Below are 17,252 nucleotides of genomic sequence, written 5' to 3' on the forward strand. Positions count from 1 at the left end.
TGGAAGTGATACACTGTGACTGATTTCTTATCCCAAACCAGATGTCATGCTATATGTTTTAGTCATTTATTTCATTCAAATGTAAATTGATGGTCTTCTGTTTAAGTCAGGACTCTTGATGACACATGACAGAAACCAGTCTCGAAAAAGTTTTGAAGAAAGGATGGGCTTATCATTTTATGTTAGGGCAGGGTTATGCTGGTAGGGCCAAGCAATACTGGAACCAAGATCTCAAATATTGTGGGATATCTCTTTTTCTCTAGCTCTATCTGTTTTGTCTCTGCTTTTCTTTGATGGCTTCATTCTCTTGAGTTAGCATTCTGTATGAGACCTAATCTTTGTTATTGGCAGCTTCAGGGCTCACATCTTCCTCATTTTACCACCAGAGAAAAATCCTTCCAGGGTTCTCATTGGTTCGTGTGATTGGTTCATGTGATTGTTTCATATGATTGCTCCTGTAGTTGAAGGACAGGATAAACTCACCTCTGCTAGAACCACATGGGCGTCATGAGGAATAATGCAGTTTTCCAAAAGAAAGGGTCTTGTTTCTCTGAGAGGAACATAATAGATGTCTACCACACCTAGGAAGTGCTAGCACCAGGAATTGTGTGTTGGGGTTTAGCCTCACACAACAGTTATTGCTGAAGGCCTGCAGATGATCATTTTGAAAACTAGAATTGCCATCAGTTTAGCACCATAATTTTCCCACTAGAGCTTGAGTCTCCCAGTGAAGATAACAATAACTGACAGCTACTGCGTGACTAACAGTTCAAGGGCACCAAATGGAAAAATGGGTGCTTTCAAGAGAGAAGCTACCCAGAAGAGAAATGAGTCTACCTCCCACCACAGGTGGAGCTGGCTAAAATAGCTGTAAAAGACTTCAAGTCAAGTCCAGGTTTTTGTTATTGGGTGCTCATTTTATATTCCCTGTTGGGGAATCAGAGACTGTTCTATAAGGTAGAAGTCTTAGGTTTCAGCTGAGCAGACTGCAGCCTGTCACTTTCAGGCATTCTCATGATGTTCATTTCAGTGTTTCAGTGCTGTTTTCTGGAAGTATCTTTTTTCATTGTCTCTTCTGTCTGCCATTTAATGTACTGTATTAAAATATAAATCTATAGCTGGGAATTAAAAGTTTGCTGCCTACAATTCTCAGTACACACTGTGGCGATTTTATTTTCTTAGATTCTCTTTTCTGAATTCAGTTATTCTCAGTTTTGCCATGATGTGCCAGAATTTTGTAAATTATACCACTGGGTTATTGCCAAGGACGTACCAGCCACAACTTTATTTGGGCAGCTTTTTCATGCCCTAAATACAATATCTGTTTTTCTAAGTACAGCCTTTACTGAGGGAGATGGATGTCTCATTTCGATATTGATGGAACAGCTTGAGCAGATCAGTAATGTGTAGACTAAATTCTCAAGGTGAAGAAAACTTTCAGGAGCCTTTGTTAGTTTCACTGGGACAGTAAGAGGAAACAAATCCTGACCATATTCCCTGAAGAATCTGATGTCTAGTTGGGAAGAAAGAACCTGAAATGACTTCTGAAAATCCAAAGCAACATAAAATCAGTGCTAATTTAAAAATGTGAACAGAGTGCATTAATGTGAATGGAATGAAAAAAATGACAAACTGGGGGAGCTAGGCTTTGAAATAGCTTTAACCACAAGAAGGGAACTGAGGAGGGGAAGGGCTTTCAGGTGGGTTTCTTAGTCATGAAGACAGAAACAAGGAGTTGTGAAATTGCATGAGATTTAGGATCAAAAAAGTTCAATCCTTTTTCTTCTGTAACTGATAATCACTTCATTCTCTGAGCTGAGAATACAATCGCAAACAAATTAGAAAAGAGTTGTTGCCCTCCCAAGGTTTACATTCTAGTCATTGAATGATACCTGTCTCATAAGGTTGCACTGAGGACTTAAAGAGGCAATGGAAATAAAAGAGCCAAGCAGATTTTTAAAATGATGTACCATGGTAATTTGTTTATTGCCAGGTGGAGAAGGAGGAGGGCAATTTGATTTGCTTGACTGCAGTTCTCCCAGCTAGAGGTTGAAGATGGGAGTGTTCTGGGGGAACATAATTTGAAAACATGTACTATGCCCTTCTACACACTACTGCTGCCCCATTTTACAGATGAGCAAACTGAGGCTCAGGAAAGAAAAGTGGCTTCCCAAATCAGAATGACACTGAAACTTAATCCCAGGGCTTTTTCAATTGCATCCTACCAGAGAGGATGGCCATGGGCAGTTGAGGAAACTCAGTATCTGCTTGCTGTTTCATGGGACATAACATCTATGTTCTGAACAAATCAGAGAAAAGTAGCCTTCCACCACCAACCCCCAAAGGCTTTCTCATATTTTCAGATTCATTCATTCTGAGGGAGGAAACAGAATTAACTTGACAAATGTAGGTTTTCAAAGTATTTAAATCACTGTTTTTCAAATACTTTTGACAAGACTCACAGGAAGAACTATTTTCTACTGTGACCTATTGTTAGAGTAAATATATTATTTATTGTCTAAATTAGAAAGGTTTTGAGTGTGAAAGGGAATGCTATACATATTCATGTTGGATGGTAACCATGTGAGGAGATGGATATGTTAATTCGTTTGATTATGGTGACTATATCATAATGGATACATATTTTAAAACATAATGTTATAAACCTTAAATATATATAATTTTGCCCATTATACCCCAGTAAAGCTGAAAAAGTAATGCTGGGACAACAGGCATAAAATGGGACTGTGCTATGCAAACTGGGGACACTGTACCACACATATACCTATATAATTGAAACAAAAATTGTACAAAGTAAGGTTTATTCTTTCTATGTGCAGTGTACCCTGACATTTTCAATTCTATTTCACTACAAAATACTAGTCATGACCTACTAAATGGGGTCAAGAGTTTGAAACATACTATTCTTAGTTGATTGTTGGTATCTCTGAGGGGCTTATAATAATAGTAAAGACAGGGATTTGGTAAGGTGAATGTCTGATATGTCCTGTAAACTTGTTTCATCTGAACATTCTGTTGAATCTTCTGCCCCAAGAAAAGCACTGGTAATAAACATTTTCTTCAATTTATCCCCCATGATTAGCAAAAGGTTTAGATTGATCTTTCTGGATCCCTTTGTTCCATTTGGAACGAGGGTCTTTCTCTCTGTACTTTCTCTTCTTTACTTACCCTTGGGCTTTTATCTGTTAGTCTGCCACTTATTTAGAGAAGTAAGGAATCCAAGGAAGAATGTCTCATTTATAGATTCTGTCTCTCTGTGTAATGCTTCTGAACCTTCATCTGGGGGTTGAAGCTGGTGCTCCAAAAACCTAAATTTTCTTCTCCACTCTACTCCTTCAAACATACTACCTTTACATGTAACTCCTGGACAGCTCTTCTCTGTTGAAACTTTGCCAAGATATAACAGAGTTGGTCTTACCTGCTAGTCAGGCATGTGGAACTCACTCCTGGGCTTTTTCAAAAACCCCCATAAATTAGGACTTTCCAGAAAAGAAGCTCCTGCAGATTTAGCCATGGAGGAGAGAAGGGTTACCACTGTACCTGTGTCCACACAAGCTATTGACAGGCCCTTTGTTAGTCCATTTCTGTCACCAGAAATGTTTCTACACTCACATGTGGTAACAAGAGCTTCAAGAATACAAGAGACCTGGCAGTAATACCTTTCAGCAATAAAATAGCTTTTGGTGAGCCCCCATTTTGTAGATGTTTTTTAGCCATAAAGGCATATAGGGAACCACAGGGGTCTTCCTGCCTCATAGTATAAACTATGGTAATATCTGAGCCTAAAAATCACTTTTTCCTAAAGCAAATTTTATTATCTGGATCATCTGAATTTACAGACTAAACTTGACAACATTTATTTTACTGAAAAAGATTGAGTATATGGCTTTTCCTGGTGGTTATTAAGATGATTATGTATGTGTGTATGCATATGTGTGTGTGTGTGTGTGTGTGTGTGTGTGTGTGAAAAATTTTCTAAATCACAAATAATACAGGATTGTTAGAGGAATTTTTAAAAACACAGAAGACTTTGGAAGCACTGAGATTCTTGACTTTGCTTCATACTTAAACTTTAAAAAATAGATCATGCCAGATATAGGTTTGTCATATTTTTACATTTTTTCCAGAAAGTCATTTACACAGCAGCTGAAGGTAGTGGAGGCCGTAAATTGATACTCACAGAATTAGATAGAAAATGTGATTATAAATCCTCAAATCAGAAACTTGTAAAACCAAAACACACACACACACACACACACACACACACACACACACACACACATAAATTCTTCTTTTTTTTGAGACAGAGTCTTTCTCTGTTGCCCAGGCTGGAGTGCAGTGGCACGATCTTGGCTCACTGCTGCTCCACCTCCCGGGTTCAAGTGATTCTCCTGCCTCAGCCTCCTGAGTAGCTGGGATTACAGGCGTGCACCACCACGCCTAGCTAATTTTTGTATTTTTAGTAGAGACAGGGTTTCACCATGTAGGTCAGGCTGGTCTCTAACTCCTGACCTTGTGATCCGCCCACTTTGGCATCCCAAAGTGCTAGGATTACAGGTGCATGCCACCACACCCAGCTAATTTTTGCGTTTTTAGTAGAGACAGGGTTTCACCATGTTGGTCAGGCTGGTATCAAATTCCTGACCTCATGATCTACCCACCTCAGCCTTCCAAAGTGTTGGGATTACAGGTGTGAGCCACCACACTAGGCCTGAAACATATATATTATGCCATTTATTTCATGGAAACCCTGTTGAGGTATGGCTAATTGGGGTATTTGATGCTTAGAGAGATTCAATGGATCTCTTAACTTGCTTTCCTAGAAGCAGAGCTTATGATTTGTTGAGGGAATACCCTCAGGAAGAAACCTATAATTGTGGAAGGGAAGCAAGATAGAGTCTCAGGTAAAGTCTAGCACCACAGGGTGCTTAGAAAGATAAATACTGCAGGGCTGTACTTCCACTTCACCTTTGGAGGCTGGGAGTCTTATGTTCCTCCATGTCAATCAAACATTGGCTGCTTCCAGGAAACAGATGGGGAGGGTGAAGTAGCTCCTATCAGCTGAGGACAATTCCCTGGAGAAGAGTGAAGCTGTGAGTTATTTGCAATCAAAGGCTCCCAGCAGCTGGGAGATGGGTACACCAGCCTGAGTAAAGGGGACCTGGTTGCGGAATAAGCAGTATCTACTGCAGTGACCTAAGAGAGGGCTGTTAAACCAATGCTGAGAGGTACATCAGAATCTTCTGACTTTAAGCCAAATGCCCTTTTCTTCTTCCCTTCCTCCTCCTTTTCTACGTTCTCTTCTTCCTATACCTTTTCCTCCTTTTGTTTTAAAAACAAATACTGTTTTTTGTGTCAGAATTTTTATAAGTCAGGATCTAGGGATGATTTAGCTGGCTAAAGGTCTCTTATGAGGTTGCACGCAAGTTATTGGCTTGGCCTGCAGTTTCATCTGAAGGCTCGACTTGTGGGTGTGATGTGTGTGTAGCTGGGGGGATCTTCTTATAACCTTACTTATGTGATTGTTGGCAGGCTTTTGGTCCCTCAACTCATGGGTCTCTCCACAGGGCTCCCTCATGACTTGACAGCTGACTTGACCCAGAATGAGTGATCCAAGAGAGAGAGAGTATGAGACAGTATCCAGATGGGAACCACAGTCTTTTTATAACTCAACCTCAGAATACACATAGTGTGCCTTTTGCCATATTTTATTCATTAGAAGCAAGTTAATAAATTCATTCCACACTCAAAGTGGGGAGTTACAAAAGGTTATGAATGCCAGGGGACAGGGATAACTGGGGGCCATCTTGGAAGCTGGCTATCTGAGTTTAACCCCTGGCACCCAATGATTATTTCCCCCCCACATGCAAAATATACTTACTCCCCCCACCGTTTTTTAAGAAAGATAGCACCTATTCACAGCTAAGCAACTCAGTGAGCCTACTTTCTGAGAGTAGAATTTTGGAGTATCAAAGGCCTCTCTTTATTCTGTAATGTTTCTGCCCTCCTAAGTCAAGCTACTGCTATTTCAGCATATATAATTCTTTTAAGAATTTTGGGATCTCCTGTGAATCTTTTTAGAATTCACTCTATTAGACGAAAGCCACCTTACAAATCTCATAGATATAGACTCTTCTCATTGTTTGAGAGGATCTAGAGATACCCTTAATCTCTTTAAAGGGCCTTTTGTAAGACTGAAGGTACTCTAAGGCACTACTTTGATTTAACAAAGGATTCTACAGCTGTATTTTTGCCTTCATCTTTAAATCATGTTTTCCTGACAATGCCCTGAATTTGGTCTTTGTTCAGAAGCTATTTAAATGTCCTTTGTACTGTACCACAGATGCTGTGTAATCCATTGGCAGATCATTTGTTAGCACTAAGTCATCTGGCTCCCACAAATAAACACCCTATGGCTTCTAATAGTACAAAACACCCTTTTCTAAACATCCAAATCTGCAGTATTGTCACAGTTTAAATTTATATACTGAAGCTGGACTGACTAGGATAAAACTGTCTAGAAATATAAACATGAGGACACAATTTAGTGTCACAAGAAACTTAAGGCAGATTTTTCTCTTTTTCTCCATTTCTACCAAATCTAAATCATATGTTGGGTATACAAGGTAAATTAGATATGGTTCCCACCACTGAGCAATTTATAGACATGATTTATCTCTACAGAATATTTTAAAAAGTTAGGTCTAGACCTGTGCTGTTTAGTATGGTAACTATTAACCACATGTGGCTATTTAAATGTAAACTTAAATTAACTAAAATTAAATGAAATAAAAACATTCACTTCTTTAGTTTTACTAGCCACATTTTAAATGCTTAATAAGTACATGTTGCTAGTGGCTGCCCCATTACACAGTACAGATAAAGAATATTTCCATCATTGCAGAAGGTTCCATGGGACAGCACTAATCTAGAAGAAACCGATATGACAAAAATTTATCCTTTTTTAAAAACATATTTGCTTCTCTCTCCCCCACACTAAAATGTGTCAAATATCAAAAAGAAAGACACTACATACTTCTTCAGTAAACATTCTAACATGCTTAACAATAAAGAATGCTGTAAGATCATGGCTCTTAAAATTTATTAAAATCTACTGAAAGCTAGCATCCTTTTTCCCTAGAAAAAGCATGCTAGTACCAAAAGGCATGTACTAAAAAACATGTCCCCTTACAAGGAGTTCATGGGCCCTCTAAAACCCTTTCATAAATTCTGTAGTAGGCCATGATCCTCAGGTTAAGAATTGCTACTGCAAAGTAAATTTTATTTTCCCATTGACTTCAGTATTAAATTCATGATGTAATTTACTATCAAATATGCTTCTTTCTGATAATATTAAAATTATATTTAGAATAATGAAGATGAGGGGAAAAACAAAATATAAAGAATACAGAACTGTCTTCAAAACGACTAAAAATAAACCCAACACTTTGAGCTAAAAATATAATACAGAGCCAGCAAATCTACCAATTTTGGTCATGTATCATAATCAATACAGAAATATATAGTTTTAGCAAATTTGCTAAGTTTTCCATTAGTCTCAAATCTCTACCACATCCCCACCTTACAGTGAGAAACCTTATGGCGTTATAGCAGGAATACTCTAGTACACTTCAAAAATCTAGATTCCTGATGTAATTTCAGTACATATAATAAGTATTACTTAAGAGTGATGTTGGTGCCTCAATGATTTTACCTGGACATTCCAAATGAATGGGTGGAGTTTGGTAGGCCAGGAAGATACTTCTTTGAACTTTGGAAAAGAAAAAAAAGAGTGGCTATTTCTTTGAAAATCTGTTGAATTAGAGACAGTTTTTGCAAGGAGAGCAGAATTATAAATGCAGTTGGCTCCAGGTATGGCTGAGAGACAGAATCCTACATGGCTCTGAGTTTCTGATTTCTGAGCCAACGTACAATTTGTATTTGTGTGGAAGAAGCACTGAAGCATTCTTTCCAGAGTGGTAATCTGAACCATATGCAGACTGATTAATAGTTATGTCATAATAAAACCTCAATTAGCAGAATTCTAGAGGGATGGCCTATTGTAAATAAATAAAATTTACTAGGAAACCTCCCTCCTCCCCTCTTCTTCAACTTCTTTATTTTTCTTCCTTTTAAAAAATTTTAATGGTGGGGAAAATCTTTCCCCAATGTACATGAATCTACTTTGCTGCTTTAGTAAGTATAGTCTACTGAACATAAGTGAGTCTGTCTTTGAGATTATTGTATCAGGATGTCTATTTTGCAGACTAGTCATCGTATTTTTATAGAAGTTAATATAAGCTCAGGCTGAAAATAAAGTGGAAATTTTCTGAGAGTGGCAGTTAATACCCATTTATTTTCTTTTCACTTAAAAAACATCTATCAAGGCTGGGAGCAGTGGCTCACACCTGTAATCCCAGCACTTTGGGAGGCCAAGGCGGGCATATCACTTGAAATCAGGACTTTGAGACCAGCCTGGCCAACATGGTGAAACCCTGTCTCTACTAAAAATACAAAAATTAGCTGAGTGTGGTGGTGCATACTTGTAATCCCAGTTACTCAGAAGATTGAGGCATGAGAATCGCTTCAACCTGGGAGACGGAGGCTGCAGTGAGCTGGGATCATGCAACTGCAGTCCAGCCTGGGTGAAAGAGCGAGACCCTGTCTCAAAACAAAAGCAAAAACAAAAACCTAACAAGAATACACAGGAAAGTTTTCATTCATTTGTGTATCAGTTTAGATGCACCCAGTTGCAAGTAACAATGCTACTCACAGTGGCTTATATTGAAAGAACCTTTATTGTTGATCTAACAAGAATTGTGGGGGTAAAATGTCTAAGGTTGATACTGTAGTCTAGTGAGGTCATCAAGATTCCGGGTTCTTTTTATCTATACACACTGCCATTCTAGGCTGAAAATCTTCAGTCCTGTGACATCTTACCTTGTGGTTGCAAAATGGCTGCTGCAGCTTTTGGCATTTATCCTTACACAATAGCCTCCAAAGCTGGAAGGGAGAAGGGGGAAAGTCTCCTTATGCAGTTTTCTCTTTTATTAGGGAGAAAAATCTTTCCCATAAGCTCCCTCCCCCCATCCCTAAAGCAGACTTCGTTTTACTTGCCATTGTCTAATATTGGGTTACATGCCTATCCCTGCAGCAATTCCTGGCAAAGAGGAATTATTTTTTTGCCTTAGAGTCATCATGGTTCATCTTTTGGGGAGGGACACATTGCTGCTGAACACAACCTGTGATCTTTTAGTAAGAAGGAAGAGAATGGCTGCTAGACAGGCAACCAGCCCCTTCTACTACACATGGGCTCTTCATTTTGCTTCTGAGGGACCAACTCTTGGTGTACTTGTTCTCACACTACTGAAGAAGCCATTTACTTTTTGCCTATCAATGATTCAAAAGCCAGCGATCTCATTTATTTGAAATTGTAGTAGCAGAAGGCAGTAAGGCCTAGTGAAAGAGAATGATAGATTTGAAGGCCAGGCAGACTGGATTCGAATCCATGATTTACCACTTACTGGCTGCATAACCTTGGACAAGTAGTTAAAGACCTTAGAGACTTGATTTCCCTATTGATAAATATAAAATAGTACCAACTGGCTGGTGTTATTGTATAGATGTAATGAGATAGTGCATAGAAACTGCCTAGCATAATACACATATCATAGGCACTCAGTGTGTGTTACTTCCCTTCCCACGTGAATTCAGTTGCTTAGAAATTAGCTAGTGTTTAGCTTAGTAGAGAGACCTATTCAGAAAAAGAATACATTTGACTCTAGCAGGTTTTCTTTCTTTTTTCCTCCTTACTCATCTATATTCACATAAAAGTCCCCTCTCTTGTCTTCGAAAGACTTGTGGGTAGATAGCAGTGTGCCCTGTGTTAGGGTAGTGTCCAGTAACTAAGAGAAAGCTACTAAAACCATGCATTCATTTCTTAATTGGTTTGCTTAAATCCCTGTTAGGTTTAATATGGGAAACACAATCCTCTCTAAGTATTTTAGGCAAAAAAGAATTTAATGCAGGAAATAAGGTACCCACAAAATTGGAAGGGCTGGAGCAATGGAAGTTAAAAAGTCTGCATGACAGGTCAAATGGCACCATGACTTCCATCAAGATGCCAGAAATTCCTCCTATTACTCAGGCTAAAAAACTGTTGCTGCCATGGCTATCACCACTGCCAACATCACATCCTCCCTATCACACAAAGCTGATGAGGGGACAGGGCACAGTTGATAACACTCACATCTGGTGAAGCCTATTTTCTGCATGCACAACTGTAGAAAAGAGTTCCTTCCCTTTGATTTCTTCCAAATCACTAAAAGTAGCCCCTTTCACAACCTAGGGATAAGGTAATCTAGAAACTGTACTTTTCAACCCTGTGCCAGGGTTTCTTCTGCCTTATCCATGTGAAAGCCCTCCTCCTTATCTTATTTGTCTGTGATTCCTCTGCTGGGCTATCCTCCCATGTGTATTCTGTCTTTGCCCCTGTTTTCCCTCTATGTCCTATTTGGGGTCCAACATCCTGCTCTGCCCTGCCATACGTCCCTGTCCTTTCTGGTACAGATGTCTGCCTTGCTCTGTCTTACCTAAAGGCTTTAGAACTCAGTTGTTCAAGAAGAGAAGGTTAGGAAAGGGTAAGAGATCGCCTTGCTTTGTTAAAAATTATAGTACATAGCTTTGTATTTCCTAACAATTTAGTGTTAGAAGTTTTTGAACTTTATAAAAAGGCAGTCATATATATAGTATATAGTCTTCTGGGACCTACTTTGCTTACAATACTATTTTAGTTTTATTTAACCATATTGTTGTTCTCATAAATGAGCTTTGTCATATTTTAAAATCTTTCTTAATACATTTTTGCATTTTGGGGGTTATGCTTTGTTCTTTACTCATTCAGCATTCTGTAATATTTTCCCATGTTAAGAAACCTCTTCAAAATGAACATTATTAGGTTATGAATGGATCATAATATGATTGACCATTTCTTATAGTCAAATATTTAAGTTAATTTCTATCTTAGAATGTGGTAGATGAAGAAGATAGAAGGAAAAAAGGCTGAGATTTTCCATCTTCCAGGAGCCTAGCTGGAAGATGCTTATTTGCTGAAATGAGAAACACTGGAGGATGTGCAGCTTTGGTGATAAGAAAAGGATCTGGTTTTGAACAGGTTGAGTGTGAGTATGGAGATATTCAGAAAGCAGTTGAAAATTCTACCTTGGCTTTTAGGAGAAAGATCAAGGCTAGAAGCAATGGATTTGTCGTCAGTACATGGGGAATGGTTTGAGGCAAGTGTGGGAGTGAGATAGCCCAGGAAAATGTCTGGGGATACGTAAAGGACCAATACTAGACTCCTGGGAAATACTTATGTCCAAATGGCAGGCTGATCTAGATATGCTGTCCAGAAAGTCTGTTTAGAAAGGGGGAAGAAAATTGGGGAAGTGTTGTCATTTGAAAGCCACTGCGGAAAAGAGCTTCATGAAATGAATGGGTAGTCATTCATACTTAATGCTGTAAATGCTGTAGACAAGTTAACCAGGATGACAACTGAGGGGAAAATGTATGTGCATGTGTACATATGTGTTGGAGGGCTGGGTGCGGGGAGTTTGCTGCTCATGTATCCAGTTTTTTTTTTTTTTTTTTTTTAATTTGGATGATTGAAAATTCATATGCTGACATGCAATTCAACTATTTCCTTGGGTAGATTCCAATAAGTGGAATGACTTTATCAAAGGGTTCGAGCATAGGCCTTTGATTCATGTTGTTAGGTAGCTTTCCTGGTTTTCATTTTTTTGTATTGTTTTGTTTTTTGAGATGGGTTCTCACTATGTTACCCAGACTGTTTTTGAACTCCTGGACTCAAGTAATTCTCCCACCTCAACCTCCCTAGTTTCTGAGATTACAGGCATGAGCCACTGTGTCTGGCTCCAGTGCTCATTTTTTTATATGCAGTAATGAATAGTTTGTGATTTTGTACACGTCTGGGTGTGCAGAGACAAGGTGAGGAAGTCTGCAGCAAAGGAGAATACAGAATTGCACTTCTGTAGTTGGGGGTCTTTTCTAAATGGACATAGTCCAGCCCTCATCTCCTCCCCACTTTCAGTTTCCACACTCTACATCTGTCATCCAGAGCACAAGTGGAACAGGGTCCATTACTCATTAGCTGCATGGGGATTTGAATAACCTCACAGTGGAGGATGTTCTTGTCTGTTGTGGTGGCAGGTAACTACAGTTAAATGCGTGACCGACATAGAGCTAACTCAAGTCATTGATTAGACTATGAAGCGTAGACGGAAGTTCTCTGAATTTAAGATTAGACTTTTGAAGTCTGGCATCTGCTACCACTTCAAGGATTAAGGATTCACTGCTAACTGGAATTCAATATTTAATATTCTAAAACCATTCAGCTCCAAGTTACAAATTAGTTAAATTATAATAATACACAGACATTCTCTCGGAGGCTGTGGTTTTTATTGGTAGCAAGACTCATTAAGAAATTTCACTTAAGCTATGCCTTCATGAGAGATTCTAAATAAACACACAGTCTATTTCAGCCCTCATTTCCTACAAATACCATATAAGGAAGCAACTTTGTATTTCTTTTGTCATAATACATTTGATTTACCTCCTTATCTTCCATTAAAATTTATTTCACAAGACGGACCTGTTTTCAGGTACCATAAACACCCAGTTTTACCGGGTTTTCTTTGACTGCTGGGGAAACTGTGGACTGTATATGATGCACATATTTTATTGCATCTCCCCTGGCATGAGATTCATATACACTGGCATCTTCTCAGAGTGAAGTTGACTCTCTCTGTTTCCCTATTCCAGAATTGCACTTGGCATGTGTTGATTCCAAAACAGTTTGAAGCTCATTTTGATTGGCTTTTGGCAATCTCAGCTCAGCCAGTTTCACTCTGAGAGATCCCCTGTTTGTTCCTTTACGAATGGCCACAGAAGCTTTTGCTCTTGGCTCTGCATTCTAATAGCACCTCTTGCATGGTCTGTGGCAAAGCAATGCTTTGAAATATGCGTCCATACTATGTGGCCTTTCTTGCTGCAGTTTCTGTTCTTTTTTATTGTAGGATCGGGAGACTCACCACTAGAAGACGATGAAGTCGGGTATTCACACCCTAGATATAAAGGTGAATGCTTTGCTTGTGTGCTAATGAGGACCCGCTGATGCCAGGAGAACTTTCCTTTTTGCCCTGTGGAACAGATTGTAATAAAGTGACCAGACAACACATTTAAGTTCTGATTATCAATCAAGTAAAAATATTATGAAACAAATGTATATGCTCCCTTTTTTTAAAAAAAGAAAAGAAATAAAACAAAATGCATTGGAAATCTCTGAAATGCTGTCCTTCAGCATCCCAATGGTCATTTTATTCTCATAAGTTTCTTTACTGCCCTCACTTCTGCAAAGGCAGCTGTAGCTGATGAAAGTGAAAATCAAGCCATGAGTTCTGCCTAATTCATACATTACAGCCAGAATCATCCAGAGTAAACCATCCAAGGTGAAATCTGGACCAAGTGCTGCTAATGTACTAAGATGAATGGGGAATGAGAAAACTTGATTTTCATAAGCTCATTTCATTGTGCTCTTTCTGAGCCCAGCATGGCTCTTGAAATGGTATGTTAAAGTATGTTGCTGAAATGAAACTTAACTTAATGATAAAGAACTCCATCTCTACATATTCTCAGCAATCCACTCCCCAGCAGGTATAAAACGCCTAAAAAAGAACCTTCTATGCAGACTCTGGTAAGTATGTCCACAAATATTTCTACTGGTGAAACATTTCTCTGAAGCTTAGGGAACTCTAAGAAAAATGAAGGTAAATTTAGAGATGCTTTCTCTCTGAATCTGGTTCCTCTTATAGTAGAGGAATAATTTGAAAAAAAAAAAAAAAAGTTAACAAAGTTCTACTGTGGCATTTTGCCCTGGAGATTTGTCCTATATTCTGTGAAGAGGACATGGCCCTGGTCTGTTGTGATATGTCTCAGATACAGGAGAATCAGGGTAGGACTGGTCAGCTTTTGGCTGGAGAATGTCCTTCAGTTGTTTTTTACACAAGTGAACAATATTTCCAGTATAATGACTGGTGCCTGGCACCTATGTCCAGGTGTGCTTCCCACCATATACCACATTTCTTTGTCACTTCTGACTGCAAATATTCATTCCTACCTATGGTTTCTGTCTCCATAACCTCAGGAATTAACCAATCAAGCAAAGCACAAATATGTTAATCAGATGTTTTGGGTAAGGAAATGTTCTGATTCACAAAATTTCTTAATCAAGGGTTTAGATTTTTTTTCTTTGAGTCCCTTGTTGAAAAATCTTCCTAAAACACATGCATGCACAGACGACCCTTCACATCTACAGTACAGGTTGCCTAGTGCCCTCAGGTCACTGTTTTTCACGTCTATCCTCACCTCACAGCGTTGCAAATGTGGCAGGTAGACCAGATGGTCAAAATGTGTGCCTGCCTTAAAACTTACCCTGAATGTTTACGAATACATTTTTCTTAGGCATTGTTTCTAATGTCAGTTCTATTATTATTCTATTTTTTTATTATTAGTTGTTGTTAATCTTTTACCATGCCTAATTTATAAATTAAACTTCATCATAGGTATGTTTGTATAAGAAAAAACAGTATATATAGCATTGGGTACTATCCAAGTCTTCAGGCGTCCAATATCCCCTGTGGGCAAAGGGGGAGTACTGTATGTCACAAATATATGTAGTATATACAGACTATATATGTAAATCCTCAGAGGAAGGAAATTTTATTCAAGGAAGTTCTTTAGGCCTTGTGTGAGCTCCTTCAGGTTTACATCCACATAGTCAAATTTAATCGTTCTAGATTAAGCCTTCAGGACATCACTTTTACCTAGAAAGTCCAGGGAATATTACTTGAGTCTTGAGTTTAGGACTCACTTGCAGCTGTCTGCAAAACATTATATGATGAAAGTATTAGCCAGACCAGGCACAGTGATGTGTGCCTGTAGTTCCAGCTACTTGGGAGGCTGAGACAGGAGGATTGCTTGAGGCTCAGGAGGTTGAGACTGCAGTGAGCAATGATAATGCCACTACACTCCAGCCTGGGTGACAGAGTGAAACGCTGTTTCCAAAAAAGAAAAAAAAAGAGAAAGTGTTAGCTGAAGGAAATGTGAAGGCAAAAGTAAAACAGTGGTCTATGCACAAGACCTGGCCCAGAACTGTTGTTTTTTCTAACTAAGGAGCAGTCGGAGGCACATCCTCAGAAAAGAATTCCTGGGAAAGTAAAACAGGGTCTGTCCTCCTTCCTGGCCACATGATGGGGCACTTACCTCACTCACTGACAGCTCAGGTGCTGGAGTGGAGTGATGAGCCAGGCAGCTGCAGGGAAGTGGTTTCTATTCATGGCATTGAGAGCCCAGCTGGCCTTAGGGAGCTCCTCACTGGTCCCCATCGATTGTGGGACATTGGGGCGGTAGCTACTGTAGGAAGTTACCCACCAAGTAGCTCATGTTGCCCTTATATTTTATGGATCTCAAAGATAACATTTCAAAAGCGCAGTGGGGAGGTTGTGATTTATTCATTTCATCCTAGTTGTGCTTTGGGCAACTATAAGACCAAAATCAAAACACCTGCGACTTTGCCATCTGGGGAGGGTGTCACCCTGTTACCTAAATGGGGCACAATTGGGGATACTTCCCTATGAGGAGCAGTTGTTCTTTGACTTTAAGCCAAATTTATATCTTGTTGCAAAAACCTGGAAATTGTAGCTTCATTTAGATTAATAGCAGTATTACAACATTTTAGAGAGAGTGTGCATACAGCTCAAAAGAAATCCAAATTAACCAATTTTTGAATCCCACCCGTCCCACTATGTATGAGATCAATTGCTCTTGAAATAATTATTTATCTAAAAATACAATAAAAATAAACCTTATGTATCTAGTTAAGGGAAGTACTAAGAAGAACAGCATTTATTGAACATATACTATGTGCTGGGCACTGTGCTAGATGCTCAATATGCAATTTTTATTTAGTCCTTATAACAGCACTATGGCATAGGTATAGATATTGACTCAGAGAGGTTAGCTAACTTGTCTAAGGTCACATAGTGAGTTATAGAGGAACTCAGATTCATGTTCAGATATATCTGACACTTAGACCCATGATCATAACCAGAGACACCTAAGAAAACATGGGGCACTATTTGAAGGTCCAAAATTTGGAATGCAACCAGCCTGGGACTGTGAGAGTAAGGGGACACATTTTCTGAAAGTGTCATTTGGTATTTCTCTCTCTCTCTTTTTTTTTTTTTTTTGTTTCTGCTACTTGTAGATACCCCATGGTGCTCCCCCATCAAGGTGAAGTATGGGGATGTGTACTGCAGGGCCCCTCAAGGAGGATACTACAAAACAGCTCTGGGAAGCAGGTGTGACATTCGCTGTCAGAAGGGCTATGAGCTGCATGGCTCTTCCCTACTGATCTGCCAGTCAAACAAACGATGGTCTGACAAGGTCATCTGCAAACGTGAGTAGCCCAGCCCCATGTTGGGTCCTCAGGGATGACCAGAGCCAAAGTTCTTTTGCTCTGAGATTGAGGATTTTCCCTGAACTTTGGATGAGAAAAATTACCCTTATGAGCAGGGGGACAACAGGGGAGTTCTAAGATATGGTGGAAGTGAGATTGCTCCTCTCAGAGAGAATGATATGATCAGCTGTTGAGAAAAGGGGAGAGAAGATCATTGTTCAGAAAATTAGTTACATTTGTTTAGTAAGTGCAGGATGCTGAAGAGGTGTTAGGGATTTAGAAACAAGTAAGGCACACATGGGCCCTGCCATGAAGAGGCTCTAGCAAGGCAGAGGCATCAACTGGGAAATAAGTACAAGAAGGGCACAAAGTCAGGAACATATAGTAGCAGATTAAAGATGTGTTCTCCCAGGGAGTGGGGCTTAGGGAGGCAGGAAAGAGTGTCTGAAGAAGTGAGGCTTATTTATGAAAGCGAGTGTGCCTCAGGGGAGAAGATTAGAGGGGCATTTCAGGGACTGACTTTGAGCTTCATGAGAAGTCATACCTCATTTGGAAAACCGTAAGTGGTATGGCATTGTTGAAGCACATTTTAGATATCTTTGGTATTCAAAACAGCACCACTTTTTGATCACTTATGGTTTGCCAAGCATTTCACATACATTTGATTTTTGCAATAACATTATCAATATGGGTGCTATTA

The 17,252-nt window shown here is 39.3% G+C and overlaps 1 protein-coding gene across 1 annotated transcript in view; it reads left to right on the plus strand.

Moving 5' to 3' along the window:
- SRPX (sushi repeat containing protein X-linked) overlaps positions 1-16,552 on the plus strand; it is a gene marked incomplete at its 3' end in the record, with an annotated part of 46,730 nt that extends 30,178 nt beyond the window's left edge. Inside the window, exons 2-3 of the mRNA XM_017507019.2 lie at positions 13,113-13,172; positions 16,361-16,552. Coding sequence (XP_017362508.2) covers positions 13,113-13,172; positions 16,361-16,552 — 252 coding nt within the window. The remainder of the gene's footprint in view (positions 1-13,112; positions 13,173-16,360) is intronic.
- Positions 16,553-17,252: the final 700 nt, after the last annotated feature.

The sequence above is a fragment of the Cebus imitator genome, unplaced genomic scaffold (assembly GCF_001604975.1).
Source record: "Cebus imitator isolate Cc_AM_T3 unplaced genomic scaffold, Cebus_imitator-1.0 Scaffold366, whole genome shotgun sequence".
Classification (NCBI taxonomy): domain Eukaryota; kingdom Metazoa; phylum Chordata; class Mammalia; order Primates; family Cebidae; genus Cebus; species Cebus imitator.